Below are 25,489 nucleotides of genomic sequence, written 5' to 3' on the forward strand. Positions count from 1 at the left end.
GGTTTACGAGTACTGAAGAAAGCAGAAAGCAAGATATGATGTAATTCAGTGCACAATACACAGTTAATAAAGGGACGCACGAGTATATACGTAGGGTTCGTTCCTTTAGTAATCTTATCTCGTCGAGTTGCCAGTGTAGTGACATGGACCTCCACCTCTCGCTGTCACGGGCCATCCTCAAAAACCCACGCCATGTTAGTCTTGCTCTCGTGTCCTCCAGCAGGCTACCTATATATTTAATCCTTCACCGACCTCTCGCTCTTCTTCCTTTCACTCCTCCAAAGCCAGCAATCGTCCTCCAAACCTTTCTCTCTCAATACATGTCCCAAGAACTTCATTTGTCGTCTTATTAATCATTTCATAAGTTCTTTCTCCATTCACGTAACTATTAACTCTTTCACTGCTATACAAATTTTCCTCTCAATACTTATAACTTATTAAACACTCTTTTTGTGTTAACCTCTCATGAATATTTTTGTAGCGTATAAAAAGACAAAATTAACTTCATCTTTCCTCGTTCTTCTCTTATGTGTCTCTGCGCAAACCATTCTTACAGTGCCAGGAAGGTTCACGAAGGATGACAACAGCAGGAAAAGAGTTGATATGGCACCAGTGAGACACAAGTTGCATTGTTCAAGTTTATTCAAGAAAGCAAAAAAAAACAAAAAAAACATGATGTAATACTCCGTTGGCCAACACTCAATTCCGAAAGGGACGCATATACAGTGGTTTCGTTCCCTCAGTTATCAAGATATCACCCACTATCAGCAGTTACCTTCGCCCCTCAGACCCTCCTATCGCCTTCCCAAAAGTACCGAAGCTGGATAACAGTGCACATGGAGACTTGTTTGGCTTTAAATCATGTCCACTACAAGTACGTGGGTATACACACAAACACACACACACACACACTCACACACACACACACGCACACACACACACATACACACACACACACACACACAAGAGAGAGAGAGAGAGAGAGAGAGAGAGAGAGAGAGAGAGAGAGAGAGAGAGAGAGAGAGAGAGAGAGAGAGAGAGAGAGAGAGAGAGAGAGAGGAAAGAAGGAAAAGAAAAGAAAAAAAGAAAAAGCAGACATCACGCATCTTCTACACCCTTCTAACTGACCCTTCTACCTAAACGTAACCTTCCTAACTCAAAGTGGGATACAGGGTTCGTCTCCTTGGCATGGTATCCTCGTTGGAAAAAGGCCTGTAGGTTCTGGACATGGGGGCGCTGGGAGAGAAGACCTCTTCGGAAGCTATCGCCACACCTTCCATTATTATCCTGAAATGCACCGTGTCGAGGTTTATGCCAATGCTGTTCAGGAGGCAGAAGTCTCCGAGGCTCATGGTGCGAAGAGCCTGCTCCATGCTGGAGGGGAGTGAACAGTGCAGGCGGCGTGACATGATCTGCTTTCTTAGCCAGCCACTGAAGTAGATCGCCAGGTGCCACAACAACTGTACAGGGAGGGGCAGAAGGAACGCGGCTTAGTACTAATAGCAGTTGTTGTAGTGGTGGTTGTAGTGGTGGGTGCTGTTGATGTTGCACTGACGGTGTTTGTTTTAGTTGTAGTGTTTGTAATAGTAGTAGTAGTTGTAGTAGTAGTAGTAGTAGTAGTAGCAGTAGTAGTAGTAGTAGTAGTAGTAGTAGTAGTAGTAGTAGTAGTAGTAGTAGTAGTAGTAGTAGTAGTAGTAGTAACAGTTATAGTCCCATAAGAATAATAACTAACAATAGCAGATCATCGCGAACACGAGCAAGCAAAACAGAATCTCGCACGATCCAATGAATTCCACCCCTGAGTCGAATACAGATTAACAAATGGTACAGCACACTGCCGCCCATCAACACAACACAAGGGAGGACAGGGGCAGAGAGGAGGAGGGTCACGTCACTACACCTGAAAGACATCACTATTTTAGACACCTAAGGGGCATCACAAATGAAAGACACCACTACACCTGAAGACATCACTACACCTAAGGAACATCACTACTTTGGACATCTGAGGAACATCACTACTTTCGACACCTGGAGACCTCATTATACCTGAAGACACAACGCCCTCACGTACCTGCAGGCAAGTGATGATGGTGAGAATAATAAACCAGATCCACATGAGCAGGTAGATCTTCTCATTGACGATGTTCTGCGGCAGGATACACATGGCGTCGTCGGCCCTGATGCTCCCGGAATCCCCGTAGCTGTAGAAAGTGCACTTGGCTCTCCGCGGGAACACATCCTGGATCCGTGAGTCATTCGTGTCGTCTGAACGCAGCTTCTCGAATACCTGTGGATGTATGTGCTACCTGTCTTAGGATAGTGCGAATTTATAAAAAAAAAAAAAAAAAAAAAGAAAAAGAAAATAATAAAATAAATAATATTAACAATAATAACAAATAATTAATTAATTAGAAACATACCTTGAAGCCATAGTTCATGAAGGCACCGTCAAAGAAATTGTCAATGAGCACCATCTGCATCACCACGTTGAAGAGGTACAGACACTCACACATGAAGTGACCCATGAAGTACTTCCCGTTCATCCCCCAAGACTCCTTCAGGTAACTACGAGAAAAGATCAAGAAGGCAACGTTACAGAAGAAGCAAAAGTAAGCCTGTGTCTTCACTCTCACTGGTGACTGGATGAAGATAAGATTTCAGAGCCATTAAAGGTTTATCGTTATCTTCACTCCTTCAGGTAACTTGGAAAATCAAGAAGGCAACGTTGCAGAAGAAGTAAAAGCAAGCCAGTGTCTTCACGCACTGATGACTGGAAGAACATAAGGTTTCAGAGCAACAAGGGTTTACAAGTATCTTCACTGCCGCTAGTAACTGGAAGGCAAGATTAAGAAGGAAGCATCTCAGAAGAAAGAAGAAAACTGGTATCTAAAATCCCTCTGATGGGTGGCAGGGGTGACCAAGACGGAAACACTGGAAGCAGCAAGAGTCAACCAGTGTCTTTATTTCATTTCCTTAACTTCCTCCTATCAGGCTCAGAATTCAGTTATTATTGAATCTATACATACACTACCATGTCCTTTATTCCAACACATTTACTTTCCCCTGACTGGTTCGGAATTCAGTTATTATTGAAGAGAAGACCAGGAACCGATTGAAGGAGCCTGAAGAAAAATAGTTGAGGGAAGAAGATCAAGTGAAAGACAGAGAGTGACATTGTGAGATCTGAAGGACAGAATAATGGTAGAACTACAAAGGATGCGAGTCACAGAGGAAGATGCAAGGAACAGAAACAACTGGAGGAGACTTGTACATGGCCCCAACCCCTCACTCAAGGAAAATGGCGAAAAGAGAAGGTTACTGGATCCCCGTATACTCACGCTATCATGTTCTTTATCTTCTTGTCGGAGTCGGAGTCGAAGAGGGACTTGTTGACATCCTGCAGAAGGCGATCTACTTGCTTCCCTTCCATGTTCTTCCATAGGTAATGAGGAAGGTAGAAAAGACCGGCCTGTATAAAGTGGAAGGTTAGTGGAACGTATGAAAGGATGGATAAATGAAATGAATAGTAAAATATACAAGTAAATACATAAAGTCTTACCTGTATAGCCAGCACTATGGGGACCCACTGGTAGTAAGTGTGGACTCGTTTTTCGTGGATGTTCTCTTTGTACAGTCCGAGTCCTTTCAGTTCTGTCAAGAGGAAGGAAGACAGGCAGTGTTACATTCTCTTTTCGTATTGTTATCTTTTCTTTTCTCTTTTTCTCTTTTCTCTTTCTCTTTTTTTATCGTCCCCCCTGTAATTTGATTAATTGATTTTCAGCGTTTTCTTCTTTTCTTATCTTCTTTTTTTATGCTTCCCCGTGATTTGATTTATTTATTGTTATCTTCTTTTTTTTCTTTTTCTTGTTCTTTTTTTTGACGTTTGTTTGTGAAATGACTCATTTGTTTCCGTCTTTTTTCTTTATTTTTTTTCCTTTTATCATCGTTTCCCTTTGGTCTGATTGAGTGATTTATTTTTTTTTCTTTTCTTTTCCTCTTTTTCATCGTTTATCTGTAATTTTATCGAACTACTTTTTTGCTTATTTATCGCCGTAAAGTGAGGGCAGGGGTACTCTCTCTCTCTCTCTCTCTCTCTCTCTTTCCAGCGTCCCGGGCCAATGGGGCTAAGACAGAGGTGTGAATGAGTCAAGGCGTGAATGTGAGCCTCGTCTTCGCTATCATACTTTTTTTAGGGGAGATGGCCTTTGTATATGTATGTATGTATGTATGTATGTATGTATGTGTGTGTGTGTGTGTGTGTGTGTGTGTGTGTGTGTGTGTGTGTGTGTGTGTGTGTGTGTGTGTGTGCATTTATCTACCTACCCATTTTTATTTGTTTATTTATTTATTTTAATTTTTGTTTGTTATTTTTTTATTCTTTCATTAATCGTTGATGATGTCATCGTTTGCATTTCTTTTTTATTTATTTATTTTTTTATTATCGCTAAAGTTACTATATTAATTTTGTACTGTACGTATTGTGGTTTTTCCATTTTTTCCTACTCTCTCTCTCTCTCTCTCTCTCTCTCTCTCTCTCTCTCTCTCTCTCTCTCTCTCTCTCTCTCTCTCTCTCTATCTCTCTGATATGATTTTCTAAGCGTGCCTTTTCTATCGTGTTAAGCGAGGCAGGTTGTACGCATTAAGCAGAGTTCCTTTCATTAAGTTTCATCTTTGATCTTATTTTCATCCATTAACTTTTTTTCACTCTTTGCCTAGCACACTCAACACATGAATAGTGAATAAAGAGGCCAGACGAGACTCACCATCAGTGGAGTTGATGGTGAAGGTGGAGGTGATCCAGCAGTAGGTATTGATGTACTTCGGGGCGTCCGTGCCACCCTGCAGACACTCGATGGCATCCCCTATGTAGTCCTTGGCAATGACCATCGCCCCACAGAGGAGGCAGAAGGTGGTGCTCCATTTGTAATGCAGGCGTGCCGTCACGCTGTCCACCAGAGTGCGGGAGTAGTTCACCTTCGCTACCGCGGCCAAGGCACCGAACACCTGTAACACCATCTTGCTCTTCGCCTGGCACTTCGGGGTTTGACTGGCACTGTGGCACCGAGGGACAAAGGAAAGGCAGCTTCTTAGAATTGTACGATTCCAGTCACCGCCAGCAGATTAATTCCCTGCGCCAGGAAGCGTCACTGCAGACTGTCTTGTGCCTCGCGTCAGGTCACTGCTGTGCACTACACCTGATGGGGTGAGTTGTTGGCCTCACCAGGCGGCGGTGGTCAGTGCTGTGCGCTGCGGCGAGGCGTGGCACTCAGCACTCAGAGTCAGCGGGCAACACACTAGAGCGGACAGGACGTGGCTTCCTGCGGGGTTACAACTGTTAAAATGGAGATCACGTCATCTATACACACCACTCACAAACGAATCCAGCATACACACAATGATTTTTCATGTAAACTGTCTGAAAAATCGCAGTTCAGTCATTAGTCACCCCTGTGTTGTCTGCGGCGTGTTTTGTAGAAGGAACTTTTTATCAGGCAGATTGTTCACAGTACGCAGGTGTGACCAGCGGCGATGACGTGCGCGGCGTCACATCCTGCGATAGGGACGGTCTTTCCAAGGAGCCAACCTCCTCCCCTTTAACTACAGCTCTGCTTTTCCCATGGAGACAAAGACCTCGATTACTTAACTGTACCATCTCTCACGGCAACCAGTAGTTTATGTATTTCTTCCTGCCTATGACTTCAGTTCCTTTGAAAAGGAATGTTTCAAGACACATCAATCAAACTTGCTTTCAGCGGTATTTGTCGCGTGTTTCCTTGGTCACTGGCCACTGTGAAACATTTCTTTGATTCTACAGCCACTTCTTAATATTAGACTGGCTAGAACTAGAACTTATTTTGAAACTGTCTCTAGAATCACTAAAATACTCTTGAAAAGTAAATAACTCCAATGAATGCACATTTTTTCCATATCGAAAATCTTTTGTTAACTTGTCACTAGAATAAAAAAAAAAAAAAACATTCTTGAAGACCTTGATATTTTGTATGAAATCCTTTTTTATACAGTAATGACAAAGACTTACGGTTAAACTATCAGTAGATTCACAAAACACTCTTGAAAAACCTTAAGAACTCCAATGAATGCATATATATATATATATATATATTTTTTTTTTTTTCACATTACCGATGAAGGCTTACTGTTAAACTATCACTAGAATCACGAAACACACTCTTGAAAACCCACACAACTTCACCCACCAGATCCTGCTAAAAAATCCGAAGGTACACAGAGGACATGGCGCCGAAACGCTTGATAACACAATTCCTGGTACAAAGCGAAAACAAAACGTTCTCACTCTGACTACCACATCCCGCCACTCAATTAATGCTAAAAATAAAAGAAGAAGAAGAAGAAGAAGAAGAAGAAGAAGAAGAAGAAGAAGAAGAAGAAAGATAAATAATAATTGTTCATTGGTATTGGGGAAAAGAAAAGAATCTGTTTGACAATTCGGTTCCCTAGGTTACATTATGGCTTTGCGTGTTACAATTTTTTTAGCTCAGCAGTGTCGCTCTGTCATCTTCGTGCCGCAGCAGAATGTCGCAGGAAATGATACCAGTGACTTTGCGGTTGTAGAGAGAGAGAGAGAGAGAGAGAGAGAGAGAGAGAGAGAGAGAGAGAGAGAGAGAGAGAGAGAGAGATGGGGGAAGGAAGTAGCATTAGTTTTATTATTATTGTTATCATTATTATTATTATTATTATTATTAGTAGTAGTAGTAGTAGTAGTAGTAGTAGTAGTAGTAGTATTGTTAAACATCCAAAACCGGCAAGTGTTTTGAAATGAACTAACTAAATAAATACTTAACCTTAATCTAACTTTAACTTGACCTAACCTGACATTAACCTAACCCAACCTTAATTAAACTAACCTAACCTAACTAACTAGCTAATTAACTAAATAATCTTACAAATGAAAATAAAAAAGCCCACTTATGTCACTAACAAAATAAAAACGAACAGAAGAAATATCACTTTTTTTTTCATATAGACAAAAACGAGTCGATCTGGACGTGAGTTATTTCTCTCTCTCTCTCTCTCTCTCTCTCTCTCTCTCTCTCTCTCTCTCTCTCTCTCTCTCTCTCTCTCTCTCTCTCTCTCTCTCTCTCTCTCTCTCTCTCTCTCTCTCTCTCTCTCTCTCTCTCTCTCTCTCTCTCTCTCAATAAGAAAATTAAAAGCAAAAGACTGAGACACGTATGGTATTTGATGCGAAAGAAAAACATGAATGCTATGTACCTCCACTTAGAACTCCTCTCTTTCCAACAAATATAAAAAAAACTCATTTCCATACTGAGAAAGTGTGTGTGTGTGTGTGTGTGTGTGTGTGTGTGTGTGTGTGTGTGTGTGTGTGTGTGTGTTTTTCTCATATCTCAACAAGTTATGTGTCTCTCATAACTCGGAAAGAAAAGTTAAGTGTGTCTTCCTTATAGCTAAGAAAAAGTATGTCTTTCTCACAATTAAAAAGAAAATGTGAATATGTTTGTTTTTTCTCACAACCACACACACACACACACACAAAAAGTGTCTATCTCATTGAAAGAAAAAAAAAATGTATGCCTTTTTCCATATCTCAAAAAATGTGTGATTATGATAGCCGAACAAAAAAAGAACAAAAAAAAAGGAAAGAAAAAAAAGAAATGAAAGGCCACATTGCTTTCCATATCTCAAAAATACGTGTGATTATGATAACTAAACAAAAAAGAAAAGAAAAAGAAAAGCCGCTTTACTTTTTCATATCTCAAAAATTCGTATGATTATGGTAGCTAAGCAAGAAAAAAGAAAAGAAAAGAAAAGAAAGGCCACGTTACTTTCCATATCTCAAAATATACGTGTGATCAAAATAACTAAAAAAAAAAGAGAAGAAAAGAAAAGAAAAGAAATGAAAGGCCACATTACCTCATAGCTTCAGCGGCTCGAGTGTTTTCCCTTTCATGTGTTACCCCGAAGGACACGTTTGCTTCACCCTTCACTTTGGCCCATTACAAGCGTGACGTCACTCGTTCACAGAAGACAACCCTCTTTGTGAGATTACCTTCTGGTGTAAGAACGGAAACATCGTCGTCATCATCATATCATCATTATTATCATCATCATTTTTATAACAATATTATTCTAGCTTTTTTTTCTCTCTGTTTTTTGTCTCTTCCTCTTTCTCCTTCTCTGCTTCTTCCTCCTCCTTCTCCTCCCCCCCTCCTCCTTCTCCTTCTCCTTCCCCGTCCTTCTTCTCTTCATCTTCCTCTTCTTCTCCCTCAGAACCTAAAAACACTAGAATGAAGGTTGGCCTGCACTGGGCATCTCTTCTTCTTCTTCCTCCTTCTTCTTTTCTTCCTTCTTCTCTTCTCCCTCCTCCTCTTCTTCATCTTTCTTCCTCAAGACGTGATAGACTGCAACAACGCAGAGACTTTTCCAACGCCATCTTGATAAATATTTTGCCACAAATCCGCGGCTAACACCATTTATTAGTAGTTAACTTCCTTGCCTCCAGGGAATGGGAGCACCTCATTTCATCTATTTTCAGTCTCACCTATAAACATTTTCTTCAGTTTTTTTTACTTCTCCAACCTCGTAAGGTATTTATTTCCGACCTGTTTCCTGTACGGTTCATGACGGAGGGAGTGGAGGGTGGGGAGAGTTTTCCACTTTGCTGTCCTTTTCTTCTGTCACCTTAGTAGCCCTAGGTCAGGTCACCTCGTGGGGACTGCAAAGGTCTGTTGTGGCCTGTGTATCTATATAACTCTATGTAACTTTATTTTTCCCCTCCTCCTCCTCATCCTTCTCCTCCTATTCCTCCTTCATTGCTTTGCCGTCATGTCCTTCGTCTACATATACCTCCTTTATTTCTTTTCTTCTCATTCCTTCCCTTTCATTTCCTTCATTCCATCTTCTTTCCCTCTCTTTCAATTCCCGCTCACCTTTCCTACACACACACACACACACACACACACACACACACGTATAAATAAATGAATAAATAAACAAAGGCACCATTTTTGCAGCATATTTTCATTTTATTCGTAAAACAGAAATACATTATTAGCCTAAAAATAGAAAAAAAAAAGAAACACTGGAATGTATAAAGGAATGTATAGACAACTTTCCCACAGTAATCTCAGGTAGCAGGGCAGGTGAGGTGAGGTCAGGTTAGGTCAGGTCAGGTTAGGTTAGGTTACCTGGCCATTACCTGAGGATTACTTGAGTTACTGTACAAATTGCAGGAGGGTGATGATGATGATGATCTGCGTGTGTGTGTGTGAGTGTGTGTGTGTGTAGACCTCCCTTGTTGCCCCTCCTCTACCTCCTCCCCCTCATTCTCCTCCACGTCCTCCTCCTCCTCCTCCTCCTCCTCCTCCTTCTTGATTTGTATTCTTATTTGGAACTAAATTAGCAAACTTTTTTCACTAATCCTCCCTTTTTATCTATTCATTTGTGTGTGTGTGTGTGTGTGTGTGTGTGTGTGTGTGTGTGTGTGTGTGTGTGTGTGTGTGTGTGTGTGTGTGTGTGTGTGTGTGTGTGTGTATGTGTGTGTGTTCGTGTGTGTTCTTATCCAATCTTTAAAAAAAAAAAAAAGGGGGGATGTGGATGTCTTGTCTTGCCCCTTGTCCCTACACTGGTCCCACTGGTCCCTACACCCTGGCCTCCATCACGGCCTCGCTGTCCACCTCGTCCAGGTGACTGTAGGGGCGGTAGGTCTTGTCTCCGTTGGGTAGCACTGAGTTGTCGTTGCAGTTGGAGTAGGTGAGCAGGATGTCCTTGAAGTTGGTGGCGTCCAGGTTGGTGCCGAGGACCTCCAGCAGGCAGTAGTCACCCAATGGCAGGCAGCGCAGGACCGTCTCCAGCTTAGGATCAGCGACAAGTTTCCCGCGGCGCTCCATCATCTGCACTCGGACCACTGGGCTGGCAGCCACCGCGACGCGCCAGATCACCTGGGTGGGGAGAAGCAAGTGATGATGGTGGTTCAGATGTATTAGTGATTATGCCGTGACAGAGGTGCCGCACAGCTTCTCAAGATATTTACGTAGGATTACCACAATTTCATTAGCCATTATAATCAGACAGCCTAAATCAAGGGTTTCTGCACCTTGAGTTGAAAACAGTTATGCCTATCTTGAAATGTTGGTGGTAGCTCAAATATGTCAGTGATTACGTTAGCCCGTTAGTCATTATATCAGACATCCTAAATCCCCTGTCTTTGCATCTTGGGTACTTCTATTTACTTTCTTCTGGTAGAGATAAGGTCTTAGTTACACCAGGTAATGGAGACAGGGTGGCAGGTGACTGGACAATGAATTAGACTAAAAAATCAGGGTCCTCTTTTGAACTTTATCGGATCAAACAACTTGACGAGGCAGAGGAGGGACAATCTTCTGAGACTTCTGCCCCACACCACCACTATTTTCAAGAAGGCTTCAGTTGAAGCTACACGTGTTTTAAGAGTGTTTTAACTGTTCTAGTGATAGATTAACAAGATCTCTACATTATTAAAAGGAGAAACAGTCTTGAGAACCAAGCTGATAATTCATGTGACCTCTGAAAATAGTTTTAGTGAGAGAGGAAAGCATTTCTGAATACTAAAGGAGGAAGGTGAAAGGACACTGGATTAGACTCATTAATGACGGTGGTGTATCCTTGCTCACCTCCACGGCGGTGATGGTGGCCAGAATGGTGAGCCAGAACCACAAGGCGATGAAGATTTTCTCGTTGAGGATGTTCTGGGGCAGCACGCACAGGTAGTCTGTCTTGGTAATCTCTCCGCCAGTCCCGTAGTAATTGAAGTCGCACTTGGTCATCCTGGGGAAGGTGGAGTGGAGGGCGGAGCTGCGGATCTCAGGAGACATCACCTGAACAAAAAATGAGGATGATGATAATAAGTAAAGTTGTGTGCATCATTATTCCTTTCACTACTTTTACTTCTCGAGAGGAGAGTGATGAAGGGCGAGGATTAAACTGTCACGTCCCTGACATACAAACACAAATCACAAGACAGTTGACTTGTTGGCCCTTACAGGGTTGTTTGTGGGACGAATAATAGAGTAAGGAAGAAACTGACTGATTTAGCAGCAAGATGGCGTCGGGTCTACACGCAGCAGTCCCTGCATGAAACACACCTATCTCTTTCCACCTATGAACCTTATTCATAAGTTTGTCTAATCCTTTAAAACTCCCTAATAACTCAACACTAACAATCTTATTACTGAGTGTGTTCCATTCATCTGCTACTCTACTTGAGAACCAACTCCTGTAGTAGGTAAATCTGCTTCTAGTACTGTGTAGAGGGGGCGGCCAAAGAGACACAATGGTAAGTGCTGCGTACCGGAGAATGGAATGCAGGGGCGGGCGAATCGTCCCACCACACTACCTTCCTGCTTCTGTTTCCCTCCTTCCTACGACTTGAACTCTTTCAAGAGGGAGGTTTCAAGACAACTATTCTTTGATCTTTGACGACTTCTTTTGACTCTGTTTGAGGACCGGCACCTCAGTGGACTTTTTTTTTTTTTTTTATAATTATAGTTTTGTTGCCCTTGGCCGGTGCTGCTCCTACATGAAAAAAAAAAAATCCTTCCTATTTTTTTTTTTTTTTAATCTAACTTTTGAAGCCTGAATCAATTATCTCTCATCCTATTCTGATAGCTGACCCTGAGGATTTTGCTTACGTCACCCTTGCTTTATCCCATAAGACTTTCCACGTGTTATGCTGAAACGGGGACAAAAAAATCAACTTTGTAACAGCTCTCATGATAGTGAATGCAAGTGCAGGGGTACCAACTATGTGGTAACCTGTCTTTCTTAATGTTTTTTTTTTTTTTCTGATTTACGTCCGGTTTCCCTAATTAATCAGGGGTAGAACGGTGCCTCCTAACAAAGGACTTTGGTTTTGGCATTTGGGAACCGTTACCCCGAGTGGATGCCCTTGCTACCCTCTGACTGTGGCTAGGACTGGAACCTGTGCGCTTGAGGACCCCTCGTCCCCAAAGGTGCGTGCGGTGCCGCTGTACCACGGCGGCTCCACTTGCCCTGCTTACTATAATGACACACACAGATCATCATCACTGGTTTGATATCACACTCACCTTCAACCCGTACTCCAGAAACACGCCGCCTAGGAAGACATCAAGCAGCAGCATTTGCACGATGACGTTTAACCAGTTGAGAGCCTCGCACGCAAGGTAGGTGAAGGCGTAGACCATGTTGTGGCCCCGGGAATCCCTTAGGTACCTGTTACGAGGACGCCCCATGCATAGGTTAGCGACATGTCCCTACCCACAGGTCTCACTGAGGCACATAGTTTGAAACACTTCTGCGCTACGCCTCCATTACTTTCAAAGGCTCTAGCTGAAATGACATGGGTTTTTAAGAGTGTCTCTATGGTCCTATTATAGTGACAAATTAGCAAGAGTTCTACGTTATTACCAGGAGAAACACTTGCGAGAACCCAGACAATGATTTCTCTGGTTTTCACAAATAAGTGTGATGAAAGAGCACAGCGTTTCTGAATACGGATCTCAGTGTCCTATCTCAACTGTTTATATTTGGCTCCAGTGTGTTATTGTGGGCTTCAAGTGTGTTTGCATGACTCCAGTGGCTCAATAGCAGTTTTCAAGTGTTTTCATGACTAGTGATGGTTTCAAAGGCTCTAATGGGAGTTTTCAATTGTGATAGTTTAACAAGATCTGCTGAAGGTTACTGGGATTTTCATTAGTGTTTACATGACAACTGATAGTTCAACGGACCCTAGTCAAGATCATTAGGATTTTCAAGATTGTTTTTTAATAATTTTGGCAATATTTCAGCAAGGATTCGATGCCCTTTAACAGTCTTTCTTGGAAATCAATGAAGCTTTGAAGGGAGTTTACAATATGTATCTGGTGATAGTTGAACAAGATCTTTTTTTTCGGCTTTTACGTAGTTTCCCCTAGTCCTTCAGGGTTAGGACGGTGCTTCCTTATGAAGGACTTTGGTTTTGGCATTTGGGAACCGTTACCCTGAGTGGATGCCCTTCCTATCCTTGGACCATGGCTAGGATTCGAACCCGTGCGCCTGACGACCACTCAGCCCACAGAGCACTCGCGATCCCACTGTCACGGCGGCCACCAATATTTTAACAAGAATATTCTAAATAAATACTAAATACGCCAAAGGAAAACGATGACAGAGGAACTCACTTGACAATGTTTGCCTTCTTCTGCTCTCCCTCCTCGTCCATTGCATTAAACTGCAATCCCTGCAGGAGTTTGTCTGCCGTCTTCCCCTCCATGGTTTTCCAGATGAGGTGAGGTAAATAGAACAAACATCCCTGTGTGAAGAAGGAGGAGGAGGAGGAGGAGGAGGAGGAGGAGGAGGAGGAGGAGGAGGAGGAGGAGGAGGAGGAGGAGGAAGAGGAAGAGAGGAGGAGGAGAGGAAAGAGAATAAGAAGAACAAACAAGAAAAAACAATTGATATAGAAGCCGTATTCATATTTTGATAAAAACGAAGCAAAAAAAAAAAAAGGGAGACAAAAAAGATTATCATTCTAATCAGGTTAAAATTTCAGTTAGTTAGATCTCTCTTCAAAGGACGATAAAATATTGATACAAAATAAATAAACATCGAAATAACAAGGAGTGAAGGTTTTGATCTAATCTCAGGGTCAATCTTTGGGAATTTTAGAAATGACCTTACTAGATTCGTGACAATAACAATCTATTTATGTGCAAAATATGATTCTTTCAAAACTAAGAGGTGGATGAATATAAACCTAATCTTACCTAACTCAGCTTAACCTAACATTACCTTTTTTTTTTTAATGTAAGAGGGACACTGGCCAAGGACAACAAAAGAGCGTAGAAAATAAAAAAAAAATGTCCACTAGAGTGCCAGTCCCTAAAGAGAGGTAAAAAAATTATCATTCAGAATCGGAGGACTTGACCTTCAAATGAAAACGGTAATATTATATCAACATTATCCAAACTTATAATCTTGATCTTGGCCACCACTCGCTCACCTGGAAGAAGAGGAAGAAGGGCACCCACTGGTAGTAGTTGTGGTAGACTGTGTTATCCTGGCCTGGGGTGCCGATGCCGCTGAATTTACTCCCCCGGGACAGGTAGTACGAACCATTAACTGCGACCAGACAACAGTGGCATATTGTGAGTCATCAGCGAGCACAGGAAACAGAGAAGCTACAATGATTCCTCTCTCTCTCTCTCTCTCTCTCTCTCTCTCTCTCTCTCTCTCTCTCTCTCTCTCTCTCTCTCTCTCTCTCTCTCGGTCAAGACACAGAGAATGGGGAGTGCCGTTGCAAAGGCTGAACCAATGAGCATTACTGAACTGGGACTATTATTATGAAACACTTCCGCGCTTGCACCTCCATCACTTCCAAAAGACTTTAGTTGAAATTACACGTGTTTTTAATTGTGTGGTTTTTTTTTTATGGCTCACTTGACGAGTTAAGATTTCTGTAACATGAACAGGAGAACCACTCTTTAGAGCCCGGCCAGTCATCTCCGTGGCCTTGGAAAATTGTCGTGGAGAGAGAGAGAGAGAGAGAGAGAGAGAGAGAGAGAGAGAGAGAGAGAGAGAGAGAGAGAGAGAGAGAGAGAGAGAGAGAGAGAGAGAAAGCAAAGCGTTTCAGAACACGTGCCCTGTGAACTGAGCTGGACTGATCCTTACTAGTGGCAGTGTTGAGGGTGTAGGTCGACGTGATCCAGCAGTAGGTGTTGACGGCCTTGGGCGCTGCGTCGTTCCCTGTCCCGAGACACTGGATGGCGCTCCCGATGTACTCCGTGGCAGAGACAAGAGCGCAGGACAGGAAGCAGAAGGAGGTAGTCCAGCGGTAGTGAAGACGGAACACGGCTCCATCTGTCTTCGTGTGTAGCTGGGCCGTGATCAGCCCCACGAAGGAGCTCACGATGTGAAGCACCATGCTGGCACCGGCGCTGCTGGAGGAGGCAGGGAGAGGCTTAGCGTACGAGTGGGGGAGAGCTTGACGTGTTTGTGTGTGCGAGACCCGGCAACAATGAGAAGGATGATGATACTGTGAATACTGTACTATTACCGCTACTACTACTACAATCACTACTACTACTGCTACTACTACTACAATCACTACTACTACTGCTACTACTACTACTAATACTAATACTAATACTAATACTAATAATACTACTAATAATAATAATGGCAACAGGCAGGTCCATTTATCACCAGAAGGGGAAACCCGCTGGTCTATCAACACACACACACCCAGGCACACATACACAGATACACACAAAGTAAGCCCCACTCAGTAATTTGTAATATATTTTGAAAACTACTGGAAGACACAAGAGTAAGCTATAAGGAGTCCACCCCAGTGAACGAAAGACAACACCTTTGCAACCGCAAGACTCAAGAAACCCTAGTATTCTGCAGCGTTTTGTTCACTTATCTCGTGTGTTGTCATGAGCTATGGCTGTGATTCTGAAACACTTCTGCGCCGCACCTCCACTATAATTCAAAAGGCTCTAGTTGAAGTTACACGAGTTTTTATGGGCGTGTTTACGGTTCTAGTGGCATATTAACAAAATTTCTTCATCATTTACAGAACACTCTTGTGAATCCGGCTGATCATCTATGTGTCCTTAGGTTTCCATGTATGTTTCCTCACTGATTGTGTGTAAGCCTTCTCAAACTGTCACCAAAATCATGAAAACTCCTTTGAAAACCTTAGCAGGCTCCATTATATTAGAGCCTGTTAAACTGTTACTAGTAGCATGAAAATACCGATGAAGACTCTAATGTTTTCCACTAGAACATGTTTAACTGTCACTAAAATCATGATAACTCCGTTTGGAAAGTTTAACAGCTTCTGCTAGAACCTCTTAAACTATATCACTGGGAAAATGGAAGGACCTCGAAAAATGCTAGCAACTTCCACAAGAGCATATGAATTAAGCTATCACTCGAATCATGAAAGCCCCTTTAGAAATCTTTACAAACCTGAACAACTTTCACTAAATTATCACTAGGAACGTGGAAGAACATTGAAAAACCCCATCAACTTCTACAAGAGCACATTAAAACAAGATTATAAAAAAAAAAGACACCGGCACGATTAGCAATGTGTAACTGAAGCGTCACCTAAATTTGAATGCAATATCAACCACCTGGCCCACCCACCTTGTCTTTGGCCGACGAAAAACAAGACGAGCGGCGTTTGTGGTCGATCTGCCTCGCTGAACGTGCTGCTCTGAGGCCTCAAACCAAGTTACTGTCTCTGTGTGACACTCGTAGGCACTGGCACCGGATCTGACTGACATCATGAAAAGAATCAACACATAGCAAGATTTTTCAGGACCAAAATTAATAACGTCAAAAGGGTTACAAATAAGAGGTTTTGTCTTTTCTCGCGCGGTGTGTATTTAAGCTAAGCATTACATCGGATACTTATTATCACCAGCAAGGCGAAGTTTAATGGGGAATATAATTAAATCATTTTGAACACACTGACACCTTCCTTTCCCTCACTTGCGGGCGCTGGTGATGTCATTTCCCTTGTCGTGGTTTCCAAGTCCCCCCTTCAGCGTAAAAGTACAACCAACTACTACCTTCCCAGAACCACACAGGAGTTCAAACCCCCAGCGCAACTTGACTAGGGGATTACAAGGGTTAGGGAGACGCAGACGCTCAGCTCCTCACCAACTCCTTCAGTCCCGATGTCAAAGCGTCGACCATATTCTGAAAAATTTTCCGCATCCCACTACTGGTCTCTGCCACACCTCGACTGCGTACTGTACTTTCAATAGGCCTTAGTTGAAGTTGCAAGGGTTTTTAATGGTGTTTTTTGCGGTTCTAGTAACAGATAAACAAGATTTCCACATTATTAACAGGAGAAACACTCTTGAGAATCCAGTCACTTATCTCAGTGGTTTTTTTAATATAGCCGTGGTGAGAAAGCAGAGTGTGTCTGAATAAGAGTCTATAATGAGCGCTGTTTGAGTGACGTAACTGTATAAACGATGATAAAACTATAGATGATAGAATGTTTGGCGTACTCCATCACTCACTTTCTGGGGAGTAAGTTACGTCTTGAAACTGTACAACTCTGGAAAACACACCACACTGTGTAGAGATGTGTAAAGATATGTAGAGATGCGTAGAAATTGAGAGAAGTCAGTCAGATATGTAAGTACACGGTTAAGATGCCTGGGTTTCACTTCACTGCGTTCACTTCAATGGTATAAGAAAAAATAAGAACAAAACACACACAAAAAAAAAAAACTGCAGTAGCAAAAAAAGTGAGGAAAAAAAAGAAAAGGAAGGAAAAGAAAATAATGCGCAACGTGCTTTCTTTATTGTGTTTTGGGCGAATATAATAGCTTGTTTGTATGGTTACAGGTGTAGGCACAGGTAGATAGATAGATAGATAGATAGATAGATAGATAAAGAGATGGTTAGGTGGACAAGAAGATAGATAGACAGACGGTTAGGTGGACAAGTAGATAGATAGATAAAAATATAGATAGATAGATGATTAGGTGGAAATATAGATAGATAAATAGAAAGATAGATAGATGGATAGATAGATAGATAGATAGGTAAATAGATAGATAGATAGATAGATAGATAGATAGATAGACAGATAGACAGATAGATAGATAGATAGATAGATAGATGTGAACCTTATACATAATTATCAAATGCAATATTCAGTTTCACTAAGGAAAAAACAAGATTCGAGAAAATTAATTACAAAACAGTAGTAGTAGTAGTAGTAGTAGTAGTAATAGTAGTAGTAATAATAGTAATAGTAGTAGTAGTAGTAGTAGTAGTAGTTGTTGTTGTTGTAGTAGCAGCAGCAGGTGTAATAATAGTTGTTGTTGTTGTGGTGGTTGTTGTTAGTGTTCTTCTTGTGGTGCTGCTGGTGGTGATGGTGTTGGTGCTGCTGTTGTTGTTTACTTCTTATCCTTGTTTTTTTTATTATTATTGTTGTTGTTGTTGTTGTTGTTGTTCTTCTTCTACTGCTTACTTCTTCTTTCATTTTTTTCCTCCCTTTTCGTTTGGTCATCCCGTACAAAAGGAACAAAACAAAAGGCAGGCGATGCATACGTGACGTCATCAAAGCAGCACCGTTTCAGTCGCCCATTATCACGTGGGGTGGGTGTACGTGCTCGTCTCGCAGGGTAAATGCAGCCTAGTTCTTTAATTATTGCCTTTATCTGCTTCTTTTTCATATTTCCGCGCGGTGCAAGTGAGTTTACATGACCAGCATAAGTCGTTCAGATATTTCCACATTGGTTAACTGATGCAGCGGAAGTATTATAAAAGAACTGAAGTGACTCAAGTAAATTATCTCTCTCTCTCTCTCTCTCTCTCTCTCTCTCTCTCTCTCTCTCTCTCTCTCTCTCTCTCTCTCTCTCTCTCTCTCCTATATACGTGTGTTGCGAATATTATTATTATTCTATTTTCTGTTTACTTTTTTAAGTAATATTTAAATGTAAATGTTTCATCTTTTTATCTACTTGTGATGTGACTTTCTTTTTTATTTTATTGATTTTAATTTTTAGAGTGTTTTTATCGGACATACTGTAAAGAGTGAAACAATGCAAACAAAACAACAACAACAACAACAACAACAACAACAACAACAACAACAACAACAACAAGAGCAAGGAAGGAGAGGCCACACGCTGAGGCAAGGTAATTAAGAATACAACAAGACTGGTAATGTTGTCAGTAGTTAATAGCAATATTCCGGAGCAAGGGAGCGAGGGAGGAGGGAGGCCAGCATTCTGAAACGCTTCCACACCGCACCTCCACCACATTGGAAAAGGCTCGAGTAGAAGTGACACGAGATTTTAAGGGTGCTTTTTCTTCTTCTATTTTTTTTTTTTTTTTTCTAATGATAGACTGACAAGGTTTCCACGTTATGAAGCCGAGACACAATCTTGAGAAGCAGGCTAATCATCTCTGTAACCTTTGCAAATAGTCGTGGTGAAAGAGCAAGGCGTTTCTGAATACAATGGTCTGGAAACACTGTATTCTGCCTGCCTGCTGCTGTGTTGCCGCTACCCTTTACCTGAACTGCTTCAACAGGGAGGCTTCAATCCATTTCACTTTTTAGACAATCCTTTTGGTTCCTTCCTTCAGGGACTGGCACCTCACTGTTATTTATTTATTTTTTTATTGTTAATTATTTTTCTTTTTATTTGTTTATTTTTAACATTCGTAGGCCAGTTCCATAGATAAAAAGGAAACATTAGCCTGGTAATTTCACGACACCCTTTTTTAAAACGGCGGAGAAACGCCGTGATACTGTGAAATGTAAGAGGGGCACTGGTCAAGAAAAAAAAAAGTAAATAAATAAATAAAAACAAAATAAAATAAAATAAGATAAAATAAAATAAGGATCACCTGAAGATCCGCCACCCCAGCCGTACTCGGGGTGGCAGATCTTCAGGTGAGACAATCTGGGGTGGCGGATCTTCAGGTGATCCCATACTTTTAATGAAGTAAACTTTTTTCTGCATTTTTTATATCCACTCAGTTTTTTAATGCGTTCATGTTGTTAGGTTAGGTTAGGTTAGGTTAGGCTAACCTAACCTAACCTAACCTAACCAAACCTAACCAAGTGAGAGAGTCTGGGGTGGCGGATCTTCAGGTGAGACAATCTGGGGTGGCGGATCTTCAGGTGATCCCTGTGGGGTGGCGAATCTTCAGGTGATCCTAAAATAAATTCTAATGATGTGCCAGTCCCTAAAGGAAAGGGCCAAAAGGTTTACCCAAAATTGTCATAGTGTCACAGCGTCTTGAAGCCTCCCTTTTGGAAGAATTCAAGTCATAGGTCGAGGGAAATCCAGAAGCAGGCATGAAGTTCCAGAGTTTACTAGAACGTCCCAGGTGGTCAGATTTCCAGGTAGACTTTCAGAGTGACACTTTTGCACACTCATACCGCGTCCCGCAGAGGTGATGCAGTGGCCAGGGAGGAGAGCGTTGACAGGAAGCATGTGGGTCCTCTGCATTCTATTTTTCTCTTCCTTATGCGTTGTATAGCACGGATGGAACACGCGGTAATCAGGCTGTAGGCGCCGAGTCACTGGAGAGCTTTGATTAGATGGATAGATTTATGAATGAGGATGACAGGTTGGAACAGGGAGGTATGTGTCACGTGTAAGCCTGATGCCTCCCTCCAGCTTCCATTATTTTTTTTTTCTTATGTTTGTGTTCTTACCTCGTCAGCCTCTCCTGGTTTCTCAGTGTGTTTCAGCTGAGGAGTGGCAGTGTTTGTCATTGGGCGAGGTGTCAGTGGCCGTGTTGTCTGCCCGCCCTCCTGCGCTTTATAGATTTGGGGGAAGAAGGACACAGCCTGGAGTTTTGGTTCGTAACTTCTGATACGATGGAATTTATTTATTTGTTTATTTATTTATTTATCTATTTATTTATTTTTTTTTCGTTAACATTTCGTCGTATTATGTCAAGTTGGTTGTTGATATTATTATTATTTTTGCTGTTGTTGTTATTGTTGTTGTTGTTGATGCTATAGTTATTATTATTATTATTATTATTATTATTATTATTATTATTATTATTATATGCGTGAAGGAAACGTGAAACTAGTCTTAATAAGTTTCGTAATTTTATTTCAAATTTCACATATAATACAAAAGATAATAATTCTCTCTCTCTCTCTCTCTCTCTCTCTCTCTCTCTCTCTCTCTCTCTCTCTCTCTCTCTCTCTCTCTCTCTCTCTCTCTCTCTCTCTCTCTCTCTCGGCCATGGCAAGAGGATCGTGCCCTTCATTCATGTTCCTCATGCCATATTGATCATTCTTTCCTCACACACACACACACACACACACACACACACACACACACACACACACACACACACACACACACACACACACGTGCTGTATATACATAGCAAGTTCTGCCGTCCACCGTCCCCGCAGTTTAGTCCAAAAAGGGTGGGCAGCGTCGGGCGTGTCTCTGCCATGGTGGAACCTGACGCGTCTTGCCCCACGCACCGGCCATGCAGTCCTCCTCCACCCTCCTTCAGTTGTAATAGAAAGATAAAGGAGAAGTAGAGGAAGAAGATAATGATGATGAGGAAGAAGAAGAAGAAGAAGAAAAAGAAGGTCAGGTACACACACCACCAGGCCTTGAGTAGAAAACAAATCACGTGATCCGTGAAGCCTCGTGGGATCGTGAAGCCTCGTGGGATCGTGAAGCCTCTTGGAAAACTCGTCCATCCCGTGCCAGGTGAAGGGAACGAACAAGACTCGAACCCGTGGCGGTGTAAGTGTCAGGTAAGGCCGCTACCACTGCGCCAGCGGGGACGAGGCGACCTGTGTTACGAGGGGCGACAAGCACTGCACTGCCTCGCTCACCTGCCGTCTTGCTAGCTTACGTTCCTTACACACTAAGGTGATATAGTACAGAGTTGTGGGCTTTGTACACATCGTCCAGGGGCGATGGAGGAGATGCTGCGGGGCGCGGGCGTGGCGGCGGGGGACAGCGTCACGCATTTTCGTTGATAAGGTGATAGGCCTCCACGCTGGGCACGGGGCGGGGCGTCATCTCCAGGTCTGGGTGGATGTTCCTCTTCACCAGGCGGGATGAGAGCTCTTCCATCAGGGAGCCGAACGAGAGCAGCTCCACGTTCTTACTGAGCAGGTACAGCAGGAAGAAGTCCCCCACTTGCAGCTTGGTGGCGATGGCTTCCAGGCCCGGTTTGTACCTGATCCTGGCGCGCTTTTGCAGCAGCCCTGACCGGATGGCGGGGATGCAGAACACTAGCAGGCGGTACGCGAGGGCAAGGGTGCTGATGCCTGCCAGGATGAGGAACCAGAACCACAGGAACACGTACACCTGCAGGGAGAGGCGAGGTGAGGGTGGGTGTTCCAGCGGACGCAAGGAAAAGAGACTTGGCTTCCCCTTACAGAATCAGGTAAACACAACTAGATTAAAACAATTAGTAAAGCAAAATCAGTTAAACGCAACTAGGAAAACACAACTAGGTAAACACAACCAGGTAAAAAGAAACAGGTAAACACAACTACCAGGTGAATACAAACAGGTAAATAGGGAGCTAGAGACAACCACAACTACACACACACACACACACACACACACACACACACACACACACACACAATACCTTCTCGTTGATGATATTAAGAGCCAGCACACACATAAGGTCATGCGTCTCGATGGTGCCCGAGGGACCGTACATGTTGAAGCTGCACTTGGTAATCCGCGGGAACAGCACAATCATTGGATCCGTGCGCTCTTCTTGGTTGGTCTCTGTGAACGCCAGCACATCGATACCATACGTGAAGAACATGCCCCCTAAAAACTTGTTCATAAACCACATGTTGAACACCGAGTTGCCGAGGTTCAGAAGCTCACACAGGAAGAACTTAATGGCGTAGAAGTTGTGGCAGTGCATGGAGGCGTGCAGGTACTCGGCCAACAGGTGGATCTTCTCTCGCCGCTCGTCCTTGTTCATGACGGGCAGCGACAGACCCATCACGATCGACTCCAGCTTGCCGCCCTCCCACGTCTTCCACAGCCAGTGAGGCGCGTAGAACATGAGGGCCTGGGGAGGGGCGGGAAGGGAGGTGTCATTGTCATCATCATCATCATCATCAGGCGCATAATAGGGGATGAGGATGTCGTTACTAGAAATACACACACACACACACACACACACACACACACACACGACCTGAAATCTACTTGTGTACGAGTATATCTCGTAGAAAGGAAAAAGAATCAGGAATGACTTTACGTACGTATATATTATGCAAGGTCTGAAGTTTATTTATGTAGATCTTGTCGTAAGGCAGAAAAAGGAAACTAACGTGCTGATCAACAATTGCATACGAAAATGAAGATAAGAACTGAACTGTTGTACTGGAGTCCGTATTCTGAAACGCTTTGCTTTCTCACCACGACTGTCCTCAAAGACCACAGAGATGATTAGCCAGGTTTTCAAGAGCGTTTCTTCTATTAATAATGTAGAAATCTTGTCAATCTGTCACCAGAACCGTAAAACCCCAAGTCACTTCAACAAGAGCCTTTTGAAAGTAGTGGAGGTGCGGCGCAGTTTCAGAATACGGTCCTGGTAATAATGGCTGGAAAACACATGCATTGGCACTCACCCAAGGGAAGCTGGCCCAAACTGTATTGCATGGAAGACGAATCACACTACATTAACATCGTATAGAGAGAGGAAAAAAAAAAAAAAATCAGGAAAATGAGAAGCATCCTTGATATATCTCTAACTAACCCTTTAGCTTCTGTTGTCTCCTCTGAAGCTTAGTGAAATGAGGCGAAGGTTTAAAAGTGCAATCTCGAAAGGCTCTGACACCAAGGAGTAACAGATGCTTGAAACTTTTCTGTCCTGTGGTTTCAATTTGGCTTAGTGTTGTTGTCTTAAGTGACGCGCGTAAAGGAGGAGGAGTCACGGTGTCATTCTGCCCTGAACACTGAGCAGATGAAGGCTCTGAGGTGTTTCGGGGACTCGAGATTCATTGCTTCGGTGCTTCAGTGTGTTGTGAGTAGACTGGCAGCGTTGTACTTTACCTTCAACCTTCTCTCTCTCTCTGTCTCTCTCTCTCTCTCTCTTTGTTCCCTACCCATCTCCTCCCTCCCTCCTCTCCCACCCTTACCACTCCTCCCCATTCCCTTCCCCATTCCTCTCTGTTTCTTATTCATCCCCTCCGCCTTCCCACCCTTTTCTTTTCCCTAAACACCCATTCCCCTTCACCTACCCATCCTCTTCCCCTCACTGCCCTGTTTCCTCACCTCTATCCCCAGGACATTTCCCTTTTTACATATGTGGGACTCAAGCCAAGAGCTACAAAAGGGCAGATAAAGGATCCACTGAGGTGCCAGTCCCTAAACAGTAGAGCCAAAACGACTAGTCAGAATTAGAGAAGTGTCTTGAAACTTCCTGTTGAGAGAGTTCAAGTCATAGGTAGGTGAGAGATACATATACGGAGAGGGAGTTCCAGAGAATATTAGTAAAAGATATGAGAGATTGTGAATAGTGGTTAACTCTTGCATTGGGAAGGTGGACAGAAAAAGGATGAGAGAAAGTAAACATCCTTATGCAACGAGGCCGCGGGAGGAGGGGAGGTATGCAGTTAGCAAGATGAGAAGAGCAGTTAAGAACATAAGAACATAAGAAATAAGGGAAGCTGCAAGAAGCGACCAGGCTTACACGTGGCAGTCCCTGTATGAAATATACCTACCTATTTCCATCTATTATCCCATCCATAAACCCGTCTAATCTTCTCTTAAAACTCCCTAATGAGTTAGCGTGAAAGTAGCGGTAGAAGATAGCAAGAGATGCAACATTGCTGCCAGGAGAGAGAGAGACTAAAGACAGTCAGTTAGAGAAGAGGAGTTGATGAGACGAAATGCTCTTGATTCCACCCCCTTGTCCCTCTGCCCTCGCCACCTGAGCACCCACCTGCAGGAAGAGAACGAAAGGCACCCACTGGTAGTAAGCATGGTGCACCTTGTCGTCCTCCGTGGTGTGAGGGCCTATCCCAGGGTACACCACACCAGTACCTGCAACACAAGCCACAGTTAACCTTCCAGCAGTGACCGGAATAAACTTGGGTGTAAAAATATAAGATAAGGTCTGGCGATTTCAAAAGCTGGTTGAACTGCACGTTTCTGGTTTGAGGTGTTGTTGTGAGTGGCGAGCGTAAAGGAGAGACGGAGGAAGGGGTTAGTGGGTGGTGAGTGGGTGAGTTGGTGGGTGAGCAGGAGAGACGGAGGAAGGGGTTAGAGCGTTGGTGGGTGAGTGGGGCCGAGCAGCAGATGATTTATGGTGTTGATTGTAAAGGAGATAAGAAGGAAGTGATTTTGAAATGTGGTGGTTTACGTAACTGGGATCGACTCGGTTATACATCAGGCTGTTACTGCAGGATTACTACTACTACTACTACTACTACTACTACTACTACTACAACTACAAGGAGCTTTAAAAGAAGATTTGCCAAAGTAATGAATGAGAATGTTAGGTGGAAATAGGTAGATGAGTTTCCTAAAGGTACTGTCACATGTAGGCCTGACAGTTTATTGCAGCTTCCTTTATTTCATTATATTCTCAAAAACATCATCTACGTACTACTACTACTACTACTACGACTACTACGACTCATATTTGATGGCAGATGACAAGAATGCTCTCAGTTATCAGGGTGTTCGTGTAAAGCAATTAGTGGGTCTCCAAATAACAGACTGATACTACGAGGGCCATTAATGTCAGGTGAGCACAGGTGTGTATGCTGTGTGGTGGGACTGCATCGTGTGTGGGTCGACTGGCTTCTTGCATTTTCCCTTGCCTCTCTCTCTCTCTCTCTCTCTCTCTCTCTCTCTCTCTCTCTCTCTCTCTCTCTCTCTCTCTCTCTCTCTCTCTCTCTCTCTCTCTCTCTCTCTCTCTCTCTCTCTAGTATATTTAGAAAGACATATTCTAAAAAAAATGACACACACACACA

At 43.0% G+C, this 25,489-nt stretch overlaps 3 protein-coding genes and 1 long non-coding RNA gene across 7 annotated transcripts in view; 1 reads left to right on the forward strand and 3 right to left on the reverse strand.

Moving 5' to 3' along the window:
* Nucleotides 1–624: 624 nt before the first annotated feature.
* Nucleotides 625–5,492, reverse strand: LOC135112325 (innexin shaking-B-like). The gene is made up of 6 exons (XM_064026666.1): nucleotides 4,767–5,492; nucleotides 3,563–3,654; nucleotides 3,342–3,472; nucleotides 2,424–2,568; nucleotides 2,075–2,290; nucleotides 625–1,460 (listed from the first exon to the last, which is right to left on the reverse strand). The coding sequence occupies exons 1-6, from the start codon at nucleotides 5,017–5,019 to the stop codon at nucleotides 1,152–1,154; spliced, it is 1,146 nt and encodes a 381-aa protein (XP_063882736.1). The 5' UTR covers nucleotides 5,020–5,492; the 3' UTR covers nucleotides 625–1,151.
* A 3,948-nt stretch (nucleotides 5,493–9,440) lies between these two features.
* On the reverse strand, nucleotides 9,441–16,307 carry LOC135112329 (innexin inx2-like). Of its 2 annotated transcripts, none has more exons than XM_064026675.1 (7): nucleotides 16,153–16,307; nucleotides 14,665–14,930; nucleotides 13,997–14,115; nucleotides 13,179–13,309; nucleotides 12,087–12,231; nucleotides 10,653–10,856; nucleotides 9,441–9,941 (listed from the first exon to the last, which is right to left on the reverse strand). In XM_064026675.1, the coding sequence occupies exons 1-7, from the start codon at nucleotides 16,293–16,295 to the stop codon at nucleotides 9,642–9,644; spliced, it is 1,308 nt and encodes a 435-aa protein (XP_063882745.1). In that variant the 5' UTR covers nucleotides 16,296–16,307; the 3' UTR covers nucleotides 9,441–9,641. The 2 variants fall into 2 exon arrangements, with proteins under 2 accessions (XP_063882745.1, XP_063882744.1); XM_064026674.1 differs by having other exon boundaries at nucleotides 14,665–14,933.
* A 1,808-nt stretch (nucleotides 16,308–18,115) lies between these two features.
* The window catches only part of LOC135112331 (uncharacterized), a 54,188-nt gene continuing 46,814 nt past the window's right edge, over nucleotides 18,116–25,489 (forward strand). Inside the window, exons 1-2 of the long non-coding RNA XR_010274273.1 lie at nucleotides 18,116–18,155; nucleotides 18,540–18,672. This is a non-coding gene — a long non-coding RNA (uncharacterized LOC135112331). The remainder of the gene's footprint in view (nucleotides 18,156–18,539; nucleotides 18,673–25,489) is intronic.
* The window catches only part of LOC135112330 (innexin inx2-like), a 73,674-nt gene continuing 69,261 nt past the window's right edge, over nucleotides 21,077–25,489 (reverse strand). For all 3 annotated transcript variants that reach the window (XM_064026680.1, XM_064026681.1, XM_064026676.1), the window contains exons 4-6: nucleotides 24,454–24,554; nucleotides 22,132–22,572; nucleotides 21,077–21,842 (exon numbers count right to left, since the gene is read on the reverse strand). In XM_064026680.1, coding sequence (XP_063882750.1) covers nucleotides 21,492–21,842; nucleotides 22,132–22,572; nucleotides 24,454–24,554 — 893 coding nt within the window. In that variant the 3' untranslated portion in view covers nucleotides 21,077–21,491. The remainder of the gene's footprint in view (nucleotides 21,843–22,131; nucleotides 22,573–24,453; nucleotides 24,555–25,489) is intronic.

This window comes from Scylla paramamosain, chromosome 23 (assembly GCF_035594125.1).
Source record: "Scylla paramamosain isolate STU-SP2022 chromosome 23, ASM3559412v1, whole genome shotgun sequence".
Classification (NCBI taxonomy): Eukaryota; Metazoa; Arthropoda; class Malacostraca; order Decapoda; family Portunidae; genus Scylla; species Scylla paramamosain.